Consider the following 20,025-nt stretch of genomic DNA (forward strand, 5'->3'; position numbering starts at 1 on the left):
AGCAGCCTAGGGTTAAGTTGAAGTTTGAGAGATTGGGTGATGTGTGGATTAATTGGCTAGGTGGACGGGGTCTCTGTTGGCCTGATTTTCTGCCATGATTAAAGCAGCAATTAGAGCAATGGGGAGCTCCTGACATTTCAGTCATTCATTTAGGCGGGAATGACTTAGGCAAAGGAAAATCCCTTGCCCTGATTATATTCATCATATTAGAGAGGGTCTGCAGTATATTAGTACAACATGGCCTGCCACTATGAACGGCTGGTCTGCTATGATTCCACGACTGACCTGAGGTCTGTAATTCCATTAAAATGATCCTCACAATGGCAAAAAAGCAGAAGAGTGCAATCCAGAAGGCTACTAGGTCCCTGGGGGTTTTTGTTATAGATCACCCAGCTATAACAGCGGATAGGGTGAGTCTTTACAGGAGAGATGATGTGCACCTCTCTGATGAGGGGTTGCATTTGTTTATGGAAAGGATACTGTCAGAGTGGAGGAGTTGAATTGGTTTGGATGGTGGTGGGCTGCTTTGCCCGTAGGGCAGCAGCGTGGGAGGAAGGCACTGCGATCAGCGGCTGATACATACGGCATTATTGTGATTGGCCGCAGGTCTCTGTCCCCTTCGAAGCAACGGTAACTCTTGGCCCTTCTTTGGGGAGGGTCCTTGTCTGGCTCAGTGAAAAAGGGCATGTGATTTTAGAGGGGGTGCAGTTACTCTGACGTAAGGTTAGCGCCGGCCAGGCATTTAAGAGCTATTTCCATTTTAAGTGGATTCACTGTGGTTCGCCATGTCCACGCTTGGTTTTGGGTATCGATCTGGTAGCTGTCCCGCAGTGCTCTTTCTCCACCACCAAATTTAATTAATAAAACTGTGACCTTCTTTAGCCACTTTATTTATATCTTTGTGTCTTTATTTTTAGATAAGTTAGATAAGTACATAAATGTCTTGTGAAGGGGAAGAAGGGCATACACAGTGAACTATTTATATGAAGTCAGCAATAATGTATGATGTATAATTGTCAAAATTAATTTTAGTCCAGATGGTAATTTACACATTTGTTTAGCTACCTTTGAATATCATTGTATTCCATAGATTGTAAGCTTGCGAGCAGGGCCCTCTTACCTCTCTGTATGTATGCATTACCCAGTATTGTTTTATTACTGTTTGTTCCCAACTGTAAAGCGCTACGGAATTTGCTAGCGCTATATAAATAAATGTTAATGTTGATGATTCCACCTAGCCTATATTTATATATATATATATACATATATATATATATATATATATATATATATATATATATATTCATATATATATTTAAATATATATATATATATATATATAAATATATATGTGCAGGGGCGCACAAAGCATTTTTAAGGGAGGGTTTCCCCTCGACCAAGAAAAAAAAAAGCGTATGCGCAGCAGCTCCATTTAGGCAGCACTGTACTATACAGCAGCCGCGGCCAGGGCCATCTTAACAACATTATGGGCCCCCGGGCAAAGCAGTGCACCGGGGCCCCTACATATATATATATATATATATATATATATATATACACAAGTTAACCCATGCATGATACTCATGCATTCTAGTCAAATCAAGCTACTTAAGGTGTTAAAAAGGTTCTTGTCATGCATTTGGGCCATAGCCCAGGCCTCCTCAGGGGAAGAGCGTTACTTCCCGACGTAAGCGCCCTTTTTTAACGTGGTTTTGTCCACATGTCACCACCTCATCATTCCTCTCCATCACCTCATCCTTCATTTTCATCGCCACATCTATCCAGATGTCTATCCAGACACAAGGATCTCTCTCAGCGGGCCTAAGTATCACACTCCTCTCACTCTGTCACCCCCGGCAACCACCAACCACTCCCCACTGTCACCCCCGGCAACCACCAACCACTCCCAACTGTCACTTCTCCTTCAAGAAATATATATATTTTTTTTTTAAATCTTTATAAACACTTTTAACAATTAACAAATTAAATTAACAAAGTATACCAAATTTCAGCCCTTTCTGAATTTTTTTTCCCCACACACACTAAGAATTTAGTAGGTCAGTGTATAACTCCGCCCAGCAGGTGGCGCTGCAGCTTGGTTTTATTTTTTCCACACACACAGACAGACTAACACACGCCACTAGACATTTATATTATAGATAGATATATATATATATATATATATAGATAGATATATAGATATAGATATAGATGTATAGAGATATAGATATAGATATATAGAGATAGAGATAGATAGATGTACTTGCTCAGTGACCCTTGAAGGTTTTTTTTGCAGGTTTTTTTCTTTTGCAGGATTATTTATTCTAATTAAGAGCCCTGCCTATTGGGCCTCCTTGCCTGTGGGGTCCCCGGGCACCTGCCCATCGTGCCCAATGGAAAAGATGGCCCTGGCCGCGGCGCTGTCAAAGAAGCGTCCGCGGCGGTGCTGTATACAATACAGCACCGCCGCGGACGCTTCTCTGACAACGCTGCGGCTGCTGTATAGTACAGTGCTGCTATATAGGGCACTTTTTTTAGCGGAGGGGAGGGGTTTCTGGAGACCCAGAAACCCCCCTCTGCCGTTTAGGCAGCACTGTACTATACAGCAGCCGCGGCGCTGTCAAAGAAGCATCCGCGGAGGTGCTGTATACAATACAGCACCACCGCGGATGCTTCTTTGACAGCGCCGCGGCTGCTGTATAGTACAGTGCTGCTATATAGGGCACTTTTTTTAGTGAAGGGGCAGGGTTTCTGGAGACCCAGAAACACCCCCTGCGTGCGCCACTGATGTAAATATATGGATTCCAGGGGAGGCGGCACTCAAGGATTTAAGACAAATTGTAGTTTCTGCCGTTTAGGCAGCACTGTACTATACAGCAGCCGCGGCGCTGTCAAAGAAGCGTCCGTGGACAAATTGTAGTTTGTATCAAAAGGGTGTATTTAATCGTTTCAGTATAGTACTTTCCAACAGGGACATCCTATTTCCTCAGGGACTATATATATATATATATATATATATATATATACATACATATGTATAGTTAAAGGATTGCACAGTCACGTTTTATCGTATATGAATGAATTTATTAATAATAAATGTTTTCATAATTGAAAATGCTTGTTTTAATTAGTCACTGTAGAAATCATGCATGCTAATATCAAATACATTGATCGTGACATTAAATCTCTTCTTTGTCATTCTTCATTTTCACTGTGTTGAGCATACAAAAAAGGAAAGTGTTAGTATTTCTAAATATATTTACATTTTTATTAACATTCCGAACCTGAATAGCTATGTAATTTCTATGTGAAATACCTTTACTATATTATCCTTAATTATTAATCAGAACACAAACCATTTATTACATTTCATTCACATTTCTTGTAAACATCAACACTTACTTTTTTTTGGTAATTGAAAGTTCTATGCCATCACACCACGATATGCCATAATATTCATGGTTAGTAGCGATGGACCCTGTGTTCTATCTTTATTCGTATTCTGTATATAATATAAATGAAAACAATTATGCTCTTGATTTCAATTGCACATTGCATCCTATAACCAGAAAACATATTATTTTTGAACTGCAAATTTTTTTTTAATAACTAACATTTTGAAAATATTAACATAACTTGTAATTAGAAAAATGATCAATTCCAATTTTTCAACTCTTCAATTTTAAGAATATTTTTAAAATATACTCACCATTTCTTTAAGAAATATAAAGGTAATATTCTTGTATATCTGTATTCAGATTTGCTTCTATGCAATTTTCAAAATAATTTGTCCTGTAGGTCTCACTTTCTTCTCTCAAGTCTAAAAAGTGAGAACAAACAATTTAATACAGTAATTGCATTAGTAAAAACATCATAAAAGACATGCCATCTGTGGTATTTTATAGGTCCTTCTCATTGTCCAAAATCTCATTGGCCTGAAGAAATGCATAATCTGTAGCCTCCTGATCTTTCCTGTTTTAAAACAAGGTAATACATGTAATCATGAAGTTGAATAAAAGAATAATAATTTTAATATGGCCGCTCTGCGGTGAACATTGCGCATGGCCAGTCACTTTTGCTCAGCACACACTCATCAGCAATTCCCGGGAAGCCAGCAGTACATTCATCCATTCTTGCTTGAAGTTCTACTCAGCCACACGGTTTTCTACAGGAAAGAAACAATTTTTAGTAAAGAAGCCATCACTTTGCATTACACGATGGATGCGCTGCGGTCACTTTTTGTAAGTGAATTAAACAATAAATAAAAAATATATTTCACATGCTTGAACGGTGTATTGCATTGGCAGGGTGCTGACAGTTTGAATTAGTACACACTGACCATGAAAGTTTTGGTCGGAAAAATTAGCAGTTATCATTGGCGACCAAGTACAGAAAATTTATAAGTTGTACACGATCCCTCTTAAAAATGTCATCAGGTAAAGCTGTTTCCCTTGTCTTATGTTCCTTTCTTGGTGGTGTTCTTCATGTGTTGGCAGTCACGTTTTCGATTTGGGCTTTAGTTGTATTCTGCTTTTTTATGAAGTAGGTGATGAGGTTGTACACACCTAACTTCTTGCCCCAATACTCTGTTCCACCTGTGCCAACCTTCCAATTTATTACTGGTTCTTGGGATGCCCAAATGTTGTTTTCATGCACAGACCAAATCCTTGGGGAAAATGACGGTGCTATTCTTGTTGATTGGAATGCGGGTTCTTTCGCAATGTCTTCCTAGCACATAATTCTCGTCAAAATATTTGACAACTGCTTCGGCATTTTGTGGCAAATGTCTTTTTAATTTCTCAAAAGCAGCTGGTATTTCGTTAGCGGGCAGAAAAGCCATCGCTTGCATATGCCTCATGTGGAGTTCAAAACCGATGTCCAGTACAGTTGAGATAATTCTGCTGTCTGGATGGTTCTGTGGAGCCAGGTCGATGTCATATTCACTGGCATAGTCCTGTAGGTCTTGTAGAAAACGTTCATAGCACTCCTGACTTTTACTAGACAGTAGTCCATACACAAGAGGCCCAAAACGTCTGGTGTCTTCATCTGTAATAAACCATAGCTTGGATGGTGTAGATCTAGCGAAATAATGTAGGGCATGTCTTGAAGGTGCCATCCATCACCCAATATGCAGCTCCCTGAAGTTTTTCCAAATTCTGCCAAGTGGCAAAGACAAAAATCCGTTCACTTCCAAAAGTGCTGTCATTTCCAATATATTTTTCTCCATCAATTTCTTTTAGTTTGTCAGGCACATTGATTTCATTGATGGACGTAGGCTGTGCTGGCATATCAGTATGTCTCACCCTCTTCACGGTTTACCTGAGAGCAGCTCGATTGGGCATAAAAACTGTGTTTGTTGATGACATTGCTGCTGTCACAGTTTGAATGATCTGTGCCGGGCTCTCCTGCGTATTTCTGGCCCGTTCCCTGATGTTCTGTATTGCAATAGCAACATCAATTCGTTCTGCCCTTGCAGGGTGATTATGTTCGCGGTGTGAATACAATTCCCGGGCATGTGCAAATTCAATGGTGATGGCCCAGGATCAACAAAGTCCATTTTTGTGTTCATTGTAACGCCAATAGCACTTTTCTCCACGCTGTTTGCTTTTGGTGAAAAGAAACCCATCGACGTTCAAAAGAGATCCACCCTTCTGCGATGGTACGAGTGAAACAGATTCAGAAGTCATAATTTGAAGATAATTGTGATCCTCGTCTAAATGTCTTACAAAAGTTTAGTACAATGGGTCACAAATGTGCATACAGGTAGCAGGTATAACAAAGTAGTGTTTAGCAATATCTGTTCTCTGTAACAGAGGCAGGAAAAGCCAAATTAACCACACAAATTAGCAAGCCTATTCTGCAGCATTAAATGGCATGTTTACGACGTTTACGTCCATGTTTTATAGGGGCTAATCTGAGGTGCGACTGTTTACATATATTAGGTCAGGTATTAAACTATGCATGACTATCTGAAAGATAGCACAAACTGGGAGAGGTCATCCTGTGTCTAGCTGGAGAAATTTACTGTTTTAAATTCAATTACTTAACATTTCAAACAGAGACACGGTCTCGTGAACTTTGAACGCTTGTAAAAGTAGAAACATGTTGTCTGTTTGTGAAAAATGACACTGGAAATCTACTGTGTGTGATTTATCTAATGAACAGATGTCATGTTTACATGACAATAATTAATTTACGCGACTGTGATTACATATGTAATCAATGTACTTGCTCTCATGAACACCACATAGCATTGTATTAAAAACAACTAGTTAAACTTTAATATTTTCAGGTTCATATTTTAATACTTTAAATGGGGTATGTAGTGAGTCGGTAATGGCAATGTTGTGCTCGAGAATCGTTCTAGATGTATTATTTTGCATTTTGTTTTTACTTTGACGTGTCCAAGTAGTTACAAATAATTTACTAATACATATGATTGAGTTGACTTGGAATTAAGAAGAAATAGTTTCCAAATTTTGAATGAAGTAAAAAAATGTTCATCATACTATACCATCTTTCATTATATTCAGTATGTGGCAAATCAGGGGTCGGAAACCTCTTTCTATCAGTGATGCGGCAAAAATCACTTCTTTTACTGTTTTGATTGACTATCAAATTACACTCACTTACATTAAACATACCACCACTTCTGATTTTCCACTTGGACTACTGTGCATATATAATTATATAACATTTAATTATTTCTTATTTTCTTACTCCAATATCATTATAATATTAATGGGATCAATAAATAAATGTTCATGTGATGACACACCACAGTGTCCCCATTTTATATTATGCCACACAGTTGGGACCCTGATAATATTATACCTCAAACCTGTGGCCCCCAGTTTTATGCCACATAGTTGCGTCACCAGGTCATGTTATCCTTCATAGTTGTGCCCCCAGTTCATGTTACCCCTAATAGTTGTGCCCCCAGTTCATGTTATCCCTCATAGTTGTGCCCCCAGTTCATATTATCCCTCATAGTTGTGGCCCCAGTTCATATTAACCCTCATAGTTGTGACCCCAGTCCATGTTATCCCTCATAGTTGTGGCCCCAGTCCATGTTATCCCTCATAGTTGTGGCCCCAGTCCATGTTATGCCTCATAGTTGTGGCCCCAGTTCATGTTGCCCCTCATAGTTGTGGCCCCAGTTCATGTTATCCCTCATAGTTGTGGCCCCAGTTCATGTTATCCCTCATAGTTGTGGCCCCAGTCCATGTTATGCCTCATAGTTGTGGCCCCAGTTCATGTTGCCCCTCATAGTTGTGGCCCCAGTTCATGTTATCCCTCATAGTTGTGGCCCCAGTTCATGTTATCCCTCATAGTTGTGGCCCCTGTTCATGTTACCCCTCATAGGTGTGCCCCCAGTTCATGTTACCCCTCATAGGTGTGCCCCCAGTTCATGTTATCCCTCCCTATTTACCTTGTGTACTTAACAGTGTGAACCTCCTTCAAAACTTGATTTAACAGGGGTGTTCATTTAGAGTAACCCCTTAATATTATTGTATACATATACGATGCACCCTAACCATATAACTCTCTATTGTCATATCTGTACAATACTCTGTGAATAAATGTAATGTCCACACAATATAATATATTGAAAAATAAATTGTTGAAAAGAAAATCATTGCAAATTTAGTCATTAATATTGATTCTTTGTATAATATTGTTGAGATTGTACAAATAAAATCCTTAATTCATACAGTCTATTTAATAATTTCGGATGGTAAATATTGAAAGATGTCTGTACAGTGATGTTGAAATATTGTCGCACTAAAAATTCTTGAGGCAGGGATTCACTCTATGCTATGTTATTTTCTTCAAGGAGGATGGTTATTTGAACACTGTAGATTGTTACTAGATATCTGTAACAAAAGAGAAATCAACATAAGTGAATATATTACATATTGCGTTTTGTAAATGTAAAGGGGATTAAGCTCTGTATGAAACATAGAACACCTGGATTGTGATGGATTTGGTTGATTATTGCATCTGACCCTGCATGCAGACACTGTGGACCTCATTTAGAGTTAGGAGCAAAGCCCAAAAAAAGACCAAGGGCTAGATTTACTAAGCTGCGGGTTTGAAAAAGTGGGGATGTTGCCTATAGCAACCAATCAGATTCTAGCTTTCATTCATTTAGTACCTTCTACAAAATGACAGCTAGAATCTGATTGGTTGCTATTGGCAACATCCCCACTTTTTCAAACCTGCAGCTTAGTAAATCTAGCCCCAAATGTGCTCCTGGGCAAACCACATTGAAATGCAAGGTGTGAAAATACACCATTGCACAATGGGAACTGGGGCCATGGTGACGCAAATCACGCGGACCTCCATTCTGGAATTCCCTTGAGGGTAGGTCCACAAAGTTGGGAAGTGTGCTTCAAAGGAGGCCCTGTATGTTGTTTTGTTTTTTTTCTCACTTTCTCGGCTTGATGTTTATAGCCCTGGTAGGGACAGTTTGTGGCATAGGAAGCAAAATGCAGCACAGTCTCACAGTAAAACAAGAAAGATACTACAGTTGATCTTAGCCAAAATTCCATTTAATTACTCATGTACTACATTATAATTATATTTCACCAGATGTTTGTGATGAGTTCTTGCTCTGTCAACCAATTGAAGAGTATGAACTTCTTCTTTATTGCAAGTTGTAGAGACCTACATAGTATTAACAAGTAAATGAATGCATACATAACTAATGTCGCTTGATTAAGCAGGTTGCCTACAAATGTCAAAGTTTTTCTTGAAATTACTGTCTTGTGGAAGGCAGGCAGATGGTTGTGGGTACTAGAACTCAGTTACATGCAGAAAATTTCTTAAAACTGTATTTGAAACATATTGAGACACGCACACTGGCGCGCGCACACACACACACACACACACACACACACAATCTAAAACTGGGACAATCATAGACATATCAAACACTGGCACAACCACATAGACACGGGAACACTGATATATTGAAACCACAGCTTCTGGTACTCTCATAGACACTGGCATGCCTATCTGTAGACATTGGCACACCAAGAAAGACATAGGAACAGATTCACAAACATAGAGTACATCCAAACAGACTGTGAGATAAAAGGCTGAGATATTGGCACACCCACAGACACCAGCACACTCACTGACACTAACTAGACTTCTGAAGTGACTTCTAAAGATACTGTTGTCAAATCAGTTGTTTGATAAAAGTCATTTACAGCTAATGTTCCGCATTACAAGCTGTGCTGTCAGCCAAAGTTCAACCAGTAAAATTCCATTTCATTACTCATGTATTACTATTCACATTTCATCAGATGTTTGTGAAGAGTTCCTGCTCTATCAACCAATTGAAGAGTGTGAACTTCTCATTTATTGCAAGTTGTAGAGGCCTAGACAGTATTAACAAATGCATTTGTGCATACAAGAGTGATGTAGCTTGAACAAACAGGTTGCCTACAAATGTCAACGCTCATCCTGAAGTTACCAGATGATGGTGAACACTAGAATTTAGTCATCTGCAGCATGTTTCTTAAAAATGTCTTTGAAACAGATTGAGACACACACACACACACACACACACACACACTGACACACGCACAGACAAACTAAAACTGGGACACTCATAGACATATCAAACACTTGCACAACTAAATAGGGAAGGGCACACTGACATAGTGCACCCACAGCTTCTGTTATGACTACCCGTAGACATTGGCACACCCAGAAAGACATAGGTACAAATTCCCCAACAGAGAGTACACCCAAAATGACTGAGATAATAGGCTGAGATATTGGCACACGCATAGACACCAGCACACTCACTAATTGACACTTAGTTATACATCTATAAATGCTGGCAAATGTATAATTATTATTATGCAAGTGTGTTAGTTTTTTCTTATTGGTGGATGTTTGACCCTTTTATATAGTGGCAACATGTTCAGCAGCTCTGTACCATTATAGAACCTTATTCATTTACATGTTTTCTATTCTCCAATGGAGCTTACAATTTGTTCTCCCTAAAGAGACTATATCTGACTCTCCACACTGATATTAGTAGAAATGTCAATAAAAATGATCTACCACAAATACCATCCCTTTAATGATATAAACATGTATAGTCACAAATATTTCTAACTTGGGGATCTTTAGTAGTAAGGTACATTGATTAAGACTCAAAAAGAAAAAAAGACTACTCAAATTGATGCACTCCTTAGGTTTTAACAATCCCTAAGATACAGTATAATACAATTTATTGATGTGTGTGAAATATAATTTAATCATTCTATTGAGACCTGTTCATAAAACCAATGAGTCAGTTCATATTTCTTTATGTGACTACTGCCAGGAAATAACTTAACACACAATTTAAAATGTAAGTTTCACTATTTCATATTTAAAAAAAACTCTTATTACAAACTAAATATTTTTAAATATTCAAAATATTACAGGCTGATGGAGAATAGCATAGCAAGTTATTAATTCTCCGCATGGATAGTATTTCTGTAGGGATCCCTTTACTCTCAAATACAATAGTGTAGACTCAGTAGAGCGTGATATGGATAATCAACATATACAAAATGGAAGCTGAAAAATACAGGTTGTGTTGTGCTTATATGCTTAGGATGAAATTAGTAAACAATATTAACTGACAAATTAATATGTGATTTGACAGAAGTTAGACACATGCTTATGAAGCAATGTATTAATCTAAACTTATAAATAACACAATCTTAATGTCTTATTAATCTACTTTTAAAATCTTGAGGTGTAGTCATCAAAGTTTTTGCACAGGGACAAAAGTGTTCAATATATACAGGCTGTAATGTTGTAGGCTCTATTGTGTAAATAGGCTGATGTTAGTGCCTGTGTGACAACATAATATCCATCATCTTACAGTCATCTTGTGACTGCAAGAACAGGTCTTATTGACACCAGAAATAATACAGCCCCAGGGCCTGAGCACAGGCGTTTGTGGCCAAACTGGACAGTTGCTTGGTTCTTGTGGACAGCTGTAGTGGGATTTTCTTGATAAATTTGGATCAATCACGTTTTAAAATGTAAATTGGCTAGGAGCAGTAAGTGCCCTTGTAATTACTGTAATTCATTCTCTTATTTGGAACAGTTATAGTAGTAAATTTTAAAATGCTCATGGACCAACACTCTCATAGATGATGTCATTGTCCTTATACGGACAGTTTCCTCTCCTGGTTCAACCATTAGCCCAACCCTGAGTATATCCTTAGAACTAGTAAAAACTTCCTCTTATATTTATGGAAAACGTACATTAGCCAGGCACCCATACTCCAATCACTGAGGTTTTACAAAAATACAAAAAGATACAAATGTTTTTTGCTGGGTCAGAAAGGTCACTGGACATGACCACACACCAGCTGACTCAAGCCTGACTATTCAGCTCTGTGATTTTATTTTCATTTTTTTGTGACCGCTGGCGCCATCCTGCAGCTCTGCTGTGCGCTCTTTAATGCTCAGACAGGAAGTGATTACACTACTACAGGGGTGGGCAAACCTGTCCTCAAGGGCCATATCCAGTTCATGTTTTTAGGATTTCTGTCTGTAAAAACAGCTGGGATAATTACTGACCCAGCCAAATAGATTAACTCAGCTGTACATGATTAAAGAAATCCTAAAAACATGAACTAGATATGGCCCTTGAGGACAGGTTTGCCCACCCCTGCACTACTATGTGCTTTCTGTACTTATTGTAGCTCTGTCAAATAAATACAATGTGGTTTATAATATGTAACTAAATTAAATACTAAAATGTTATATACATCAAACATGGAAGCAAAGAGTCCCCACTTGTCTCTGGTGGTGCCAACACTGGTCAAATATTAATGAATTTCATCAATCAGCCACTACATTAAAACACTGACAAGTGAATAACATTGATTATCTTGTTACAATGGCACCTGTCAAGGGATGGGATATATTAGGCAGCAAGGGAACAGTCAGTTCTTGAAGTTCATGTGTTAGAAGCAGAAAAAATGGGCAAGCGTAAGGATCTGAATGACTTTGACAAGGGCCAAATTGTGATGGCTAGATGATGGGGTCAGAACATCTCCAAAATGGCAACTCTTGTGGGGTGCTCCAGGTATGCAGTGGTTAGTACCTGCCAAAAGTGGTTGAAGGAAGGACAACCAGTGGCAGGGTCATGGGCGCCCAGGGCTCATTGATGCGTTTGGTTGGCGAAAGCTAGCCCATATGGTCCAATGCCACAGTAGAGCTACTGTAGCACAAATTGCTGAAAAAGTTAATGCTGGCTATGATAGAAAGGTGCATTGCAGCTTGTTGCCAATTGGCTGGCCTGCGAGGACTGCTTGTGTTTGGTTGGTGACATCTGTGGTGTAAATGTGCAAAATTTTCAAAACTGTACATTAATATATTCACCTCTTTCCAAATTTGACCTCAAAATGTTGCACTTTTGGGAGTAGATTTTAGCCTAAAACTTTCTCAATCCTTCCCCAACCACATCACACAATAGAATCTATTGACTGTTGTCACCCTAGCTTTGTTTATAAACTATACATTTCACAAAATGCAAATTTACGAATACATTACAGATGGCATTCAGAGGAATGTTGAAGCAAAATAGGAATTCAAAGATTGTATTATGAACCCCCCGATACTGCGTGCAAAAACTGTAATGTATCAGGGTGTACTGTATTGAAGCCTTTTGTGGAGTGGAAAGGGCTGTGCGCCTCTTTGCACAGCAAGAAACTACTGCAAAATCCACTCTCTCCACTACTTTATCTAATTTCAATATCAATGTCAAAAGGAAACTTATTTCTGCACTAAGTGCACTGTTTTGCCTCCTCTATACTTTGGAAGGAACGTCCTTACTCCACCCAGGTCCTCTACTCTGCTTGTGCAAATTTCTGCCCCTTTTACAAATGCTGCCATCTTGCCCTCTGAGGGCATATGTATATACTGTATATATACAATTCACACATTTTATTTTAAAAATTTTAGATTTTATTGGTGTCCCATAGTAATATGCTGAGGTGTCTGGGATTGTCAGCATTAAAACTCTGTCTCCAACTATAAAAATGTATAAGCCAGGACTTGATTTGTAGGGTGTATGTGGAAAATAATGACACTGGTTTCAGACAGAGAAACGAAACTAACTCCCTTTATCTGTCCTATATGACACACCCCTTCACATGTACATTGCACATAGATGGCAGGCTCCTTCTAGCAACTGTTGTCACACTGGAGAAGCTTAACAGTTGTTTGTACTTGACAGCACATTGCAATAAAAAGCAAAACAGAGAAAATGTAAGTATACAAATGTATATTGCATAATATGTATTTATATCACTGCAATATTTTTATTAGCATCTCCATTTTCTCTTGTTTCTGTAACCCCCTCCTCAAAATATATTTATTTGCAAAACAATCATAATAATAAAACTATATTTAAACACATTTATGTACAGTAATCTACAATGTTGTAAATAAGGTTGAAATTATGCAACTGAATTTATGAATTGATAAATCTTTGAAGGAAAAAATAATCTACTTTAAAGTCAGTTTTTTTTGCTGACACCTTCATGCTTCATTTATCTTTTGAAATAGTTATTTTGCCAATATAATGCTTCAGTTTTAAAAAACGTGACTTTTGTGTCTTTTAATTACTAAATATGTTTTGCTTACATTAAAATTTTTCTACTTTACTTATAAACAATAATCCCAGGTACTATAATGTATAGAGCTATATAAACTACGGGAGTAACATCACAGTGGTTGCATTTGAGGGTGAGCCTTGGTCCCAGAATTAATTTGACATGACCCCCATGCTATTGTGTTGGGCACCTGCAGTTCCATCCACCCACAAAAAAATCACAAGTGGAAAAAAGACCTAAGGAAATAAAATTATGGAAGTCTTTTTGGCTTTGTAATATACAACATTTTACACAATTAATATGGTGGTATTTTTAGATAAGACATACTAAATTATGCCATATCTAGAACACTGTGAACATGATTCATTAAGCACGTAATTTGCGCTTTTACAAAATGGACAATAAATGCAATCAGGTACGCCTGTATTCAACAAGAGGATCTGAAGAAACCTTTCTAGGTGAATACAGGAGTTAGTACACTCTGCCTATACAGCACTTGCCATATGCAGAGAGACACAACACACTGCAGGATACATACAATTTATTATTTTTTTACATGAAATACTGTACATTTATCAGGATGTTATTAATGCCTACTGTACATAAAATACAATTTAACACTTGCTTTTGACTGCAAATATCACATATTCAAGCATACATATGTGACCGTCTTCACTATCACTCGGCACTTACACCTGCCCTGTATCTGGTGCAAGTGATACGGCTGAAAATCACGTACCTCAGAGATGCCCAGAACTTGAGTCGGACGGATGTGCGTTTGCTCAACCTTGGCATGCCCTTACTATACAATGACTGCATGCATACGCCCCTTCCCTCCCTCCTCCATTCTGCCATTGAAATCGTAGGCTGTTGGAAGTGTTCTTTGCGTTTGAAGATAAATTGCATGCACTTTTGTTCACTAGCGTATATTTCATTTATGGGCAAGTGCAGAGCAATTTTACGCAAAATACGGCACATATCTGCATTTACGTTCTTTAATGAATCAGACCCAGTGTTTCAAATTTTATCTTCATTCACAAAATTGCTAACTCTTACCTCTTGCCCATGACCTTTAGCTTTCAGAGAAATTTATTCAGGCCCATGTAGTTTTCTATTCTTTGCTACTTTTCTCACTCTTCTGATATTCCTATATTCTCAGTCTTGATTTTCCTAATTGTAGCACAGCGCCACAGCCTCACTGACTTGCTGTCACTGATTTGCGCCTTGCAGCTGGAGCTAAGCAGAGTACTGTACTGAACTCTGGTGGTTGTGAGGAGGATGGAGGCCTGGCGACCGTTGTGCGGCCGGCGCACTACTGTGCCCAGCAATCTTGCACATACAGAAAACAACATGGTAAGTGTAACGCCTTAATTATACAAAACATTATACAACATTACATTACAATGAATACTACAAAGTAATACTACCTGAATTTTGAAAGCAGTGTTTTGTATGTGTCTAAAAACAAACAGACATTTACTTTTAATTAATATCACCAAGTCTAAACAATCTGCTCTTTATTGTCATGAATACATGGAAAGCTCTAAAATATTACAGAGGTGGTTAAGCAGCCTTAAAGAACTGTAACTGGGGCTATGTGACCATCAGTAACGCTAATTACAATACTCGGGTAGTTGAGACGCTACCCTTCAAGAGTACTCAAGTGACTTGGAGTGACTCCAGACAGATTTGGCACTGATGCAGGATAATATAGGCCCTTTATCTCCCCTAGATAATGTAATGTGGGGATTTATTCACACTCAGGCAGATTTACACTATTCTAGTAAAGATCTTTTATTTTCATAATACCCATTGCATTCAAATGCATGTTTCATTTAACTTGCCCTTGTAATAAAATGTGTTCTATGTTGTGTGGTGTCTGGTTTAACTGTAGCTTCATTAAATATACACAATCTTGTTTTTTTAATTATGGAACTAAATGAAATATGAATATATTATTTACACCAAACTAGGGAGCCAAAGAGTCTCTGGTGGTACCAACAGTGGTTCAATATGAATGAATTATGTTTTAAAACAAACTGTAATGACTGCACCACTGTATTCACTGTAATGATTCATCCAATACAGTTAGAAACTTGACAAAACCAAACTTGTTTTGCACAGCTCCACAAAATTAGGTACACTGGTCTACCTACTGTATACAAGATACCCTCTCACAGAGCCGCCACCATCTTGCTCCGGAAAAACCTATGTGTTTTGGCAGAAATTTACTTAAGCTTTAATAATGACCTCTGTTGTTGTTTTTTTTACATATTTATACTGTACACATTTACTTTCTCACACATCCAAATTTGCACCTCTTTAGCGCACCTGACTATATGAGTATTGTAAGGTGCATGTGATTCTGATCTACCACAGACCAGATGAGATTAAAGGAGGTGAAGGGGTTGGTAAGTAGTGACAGAGCATTAGTGAGTGATGCATCAGTTTCCTTTATGTATATACAACATTGAACATGTGTAGGAATGGTTTACTGCATACTTACAAACTTGTTGTAGTTGGCATCCGGGAGCCTCCCAGGGGAGGTGGGCGTGCGGGGCTCCGAAAATCGCGTCATTTTGGACCCTCCCGTGACGTAAGGACGCGTCATTTTACAGCAGGGGCGGGGCCAAATGCCGTTATTCCCGGAGAATCGCAGCATTTTGGACCTAATTCTGCGCACTTCACTAGGAAGTGGGCAGATGCAGGAGATTGCCATACTCTCCCGGGAGTCCGTGAGACTCACCCAAAATGCGGGAGTCTCACGGACATTCCGGGAGAGTTGGCAAGTATGATTTACTGGGCTGGCGAACAAGGAAGGTAAAGTAAGTCTTGTAAGCAGGTATGTGAGCAATTGGTATGGGAAGTTTAACAGAGAGGTCAGAGATGGTCAGTGGGTATGTCTATTATAGGTAAGGGCAAGTTTGTAACTGCCATAGGTGCACGAGGTGCAGCTACTATGAGGCCTACAGCTGACAAGTGAGCATGTAACTTGATGGACATGTAAACACTTGCAAAAATGAAAAGCAGTGCAAGCCTACATTTTATTTGGTACATAAATGAGCCTTAAGACTGACAGTTCATACAGAAGTTTGATCTGCTTATGAACTAGCTGAACAGACTTCCTGGACCCTGTTAGCTGCTCCTGTTTGTTTTACAGTGATTAAATGAAACTGGGAGTGAAACAATGAAATGAGCAATATGGTGGGTAAAAATGCAACAAGCATGGCCATATGAAAATGTGAAAGACTAACTATATACATTTTTCATCCCATACAATGGTAACTGAGACACTTGCTTTCATTGTTAAAAACTAAATTGCTAAATGGCTGTCGTGGTTCATTAAAAATTCAGAACTTAAATGCAAGGTTAGTAAATGATCCTACAGTTTGACGTAAATATCTATATAAACAAGTGATAACACATTCTTTAAATTGCACAGAACTACTTGCAAGAAACGATCATGGAATCAGGAGGGTCTGACCCAGAGGAAGTTATAAGAGATACCAACAGTGAAACATGTTCTGAAGATACTAAATCATCTAAACAAAACACATCAGCTGAAAGTGCTAAATCTGAAGACCTCAGTACTTGTGAGACCAGCGCAGAGGAAAACAAGACACCTTTAGGTACTGACAGAATTTATTCTTTAACATTTTTCTTTTAATAATGTAAATTATAGTTGTTAAAACTATTTTACTCATTCTTAAATAGCTGGTGAAATTGATAAATACATAAATCTATTAAACTTTCCTAAACTGTAACTATGTTGAGGAAGAGAAAATGCAACTCCTAGTGATCCAACTGCCATTGTTATCCTGCCGGGGGACAGAATACTGTCCCTTCCTCAACCCATAAGTGACAATCTTCATATTGACTTTAAACCTCTAACGTAATGGATTGAAACTGGTTACACAGATGCATCATCACATGCAAAATAAGCATTTTAGTATATAGCTGTTACGACTATCAGTATTATCATAAACTTGTAGAACAAGATGGAGAGGTCTTCACCTACAGCAGCCGCCTTTCCTGTAGAGCTTGACGCGCTCACAGGTACTCGGATGCCCCCAAGGCTTACACTCAGAGTAGTACAAGTTTATGAAACATACCGTTGCGCTGAGTAGCAGGAGATGGAAGAAGCGTAGTCAGGAAACAGGTCCAAAGCAAGTAAAGTGGTCAGAACAGGCCAGATGTCAGGGCTGGCAGCAAACAAGGAGAATCCAGAAATGTAGCAGAGGTCAGGGCAACAATCAAAGAATCAAAGTCCAGAAAAACAAAGCCAAGGGTCAAACACGTGTGATCCAACAGCAGTAGATGCAGAGCACAGGAGCTGGTCAGTAAACAAAAACTGCAAACTATAACCGGCAGGGAGGCTAAGCCCTCCCTGCTTTTTATACACAGATGACCCAATCAAAATAAAGACCCCAAACATGCACAAATCAGCCCAGCAGGCTGTTAATTAATTGGCTCCCATTGCGCACACTGTCAGATTAGCCGGGCTGCGGAGGTGAAAGATAGAAGTGTCCCGGCTGTTGCCCTTGTGACAGCCTGGCCGTGTGGGCGGAAGTGACGTCCCGGTGGTCATGTTGACAGCCGGGAAGCGAAAGGCAGACAGGAGTGAGCCGCGGCGGGCAGTAGTGGAGCCGCGCTCGTGACAATAGCTGCATTTATTTATTTGTTACTCTTTAAATACTTTCATCAAGTTTTATTTTATCGCTCTATTTCGATTGTAAAATTTAATGTTTTCCCAATACAGCCAACCGAAAAACCTTTATATATGTCTAACATAGTTTCTGCTTGCCTTTCCCTATCGTAGAACCTGTTTTATGCATTTCTGAATGTACATTTCATATCAGAAAATGACCCTTGCTTTCCTCTACTGATATAACAAGAAGCAGATTGTAATATTGCACATCTATAAAAATTAATAGCAGACAGGGGTGCCAAAACCAATGGAGATTGACAGCTCTCCAAAGTCCTGAAACACATGGAATAGTAACGTACCCTTGTAAAAAGAACCATTTATTAAGTTAACAATTTAGTGCACAAAAGCACCCTTATGAGGGCATGAAAAACATTAAAATAAATCAACTTTTAAATGCTCCATATGTTCAACAAGAAGCTCTGGCCTGAACATTCTCTATATCTATACATTATAGTATGTTAAGGTGGCCACATGTTTATTTATGTCCTAACGATGGTGCTTCATGTGGCGAAAAGTTGAATCACTAAATGGTTGCATTACCTCTCCATGTCTCTATTGATTTAAGTGATACAACAGCTCTGGTATACAGTACAAATATATCACCGGCAATTCACTTTTAACTTCTGACTGTATATTTAGATGACTGCTTGGTCCTAGCTTAAATATAGTTAAGTTTGTAATTTTCCTTTTGTATACATTAATAAGAAATTAAATTTGTATTGCATTAAGTCTGGGTTTGCCACTGGTAACAACATCATTAATCGATACTGTCTATGAAATCAAAGGATGAATGTTATCTAAAAATAGGTGAAGTCAGTGAGAATGGGTGTAGACCTGTCTTGTGTAGGGATCTTGTGCCTTCCTGATATCCAGGGACAGCCCTATATGGGAGTAGTTTTCTATTTTTGAATATGAACCTCATGCACTTGACATTTTATAGATTGAAGACACAAAAGTCTGCAACATACAATTGCTATGGGTATGGTTTTAATTCATAATGAGGAAATAAAGCCATTTATACACTTTCCCTTTATGTCATATATAGTAGCATATAGTAGTAGTTAATACTGAACTTGTGGATCTTCCGGAGACTTTAATGGACATTCTAAATAAAGGAAGGGTGCTTTTTAACCTGGAGTCGCCATGTGCCACACTTACAAATTGTCTATAATTATATAGCTTTCTTTAGTGTCTATGCAGATATCTTGCTATGCATAGAGAGTTTTACAATCTATTTTGAGACACATGATATAAGTGGATCTGCAACTGTTCAAAAAAGTGACAAAATGTGTTGAGCATATAGGGGTTGTAAAGGACAATGCATTTACGTCCTCGACGGTAAAAACTAAAAGACGAATGCAGGGAAAGGCGCTTTTATATGCATATGTACAGTCAAAGACATCTTGAGACATCACTAGTATTTGCGCCAGGTGTACCTTATTAGTAATGAGTGTGTATACTTATATTCCACAATCGTGTAGACATTACATAGAGAAAGCGTAAAGATGTGGCTTGACAGTGTTAATAATAAATGCTAAAGTTGTGTTACCCTATTTGTACACAATAATATAATACACAAGAGAGCAGTGTCTTGACAGTGTTAGTAACTCCTTCGTAAGGAAATGTTATCTGCACTTTCATTTTCCATTTTAGGTGTAGTGTTATAGATCA

At 38.5% G+C, this 20,025-nt stretch overlaps 1 protein-coding gene across 1 annotated transcript in view; it reads left to right on the top strand.

Annotated features, from left to right (window-relative positions):
* The first annotated feature begins 13,186 nt into the window (after nucleotides 1-13,186).
* The window catches only part of LOC142140014 (putative ATP-dependent RNA helicase DDX60), a 155,227-nt gene continuing 148,388 nt past the window's right edge, over nucleotides 13,187-20,025 (top strand). Inside the window, exons 1-3 of the mRNA XM_075197877.1 lie at nucleotides 13,187-13,299; nucleotides 14,877-14,999; nucleotides 17,089-17,275. Coding sequence (XP_075053978.1) covers nucleotides 14,925-14,999; nucleotides 17,089-17,275 — 262 coding nt within the window. The 5' untranslated portion in view covers nucleotides 13,187-13,299; nucleotides 14,877-14,924. The remainder of the gene's footprint in view (nucleotides 13,300-14,876; nucleotides 15,000-17,088; nucleotides 17,276-20,025) is intronic.

The sequence above is a fragment of the Mixophyes fleayi genome, chromosome 1 (assembly GCF_038048845.1).
Source record: "Mixophyes fleayi isolate aMixFle1 chromosome 1, aMixFle1.hap1, whole genome shotgun sequence".
NCBI classification, from domain to species: Eukaryota; Metazoa; Chordata; class Amphibia; order Anura; family Limnodynastidae; genus Mixophyes; species Mixophyes fleayi.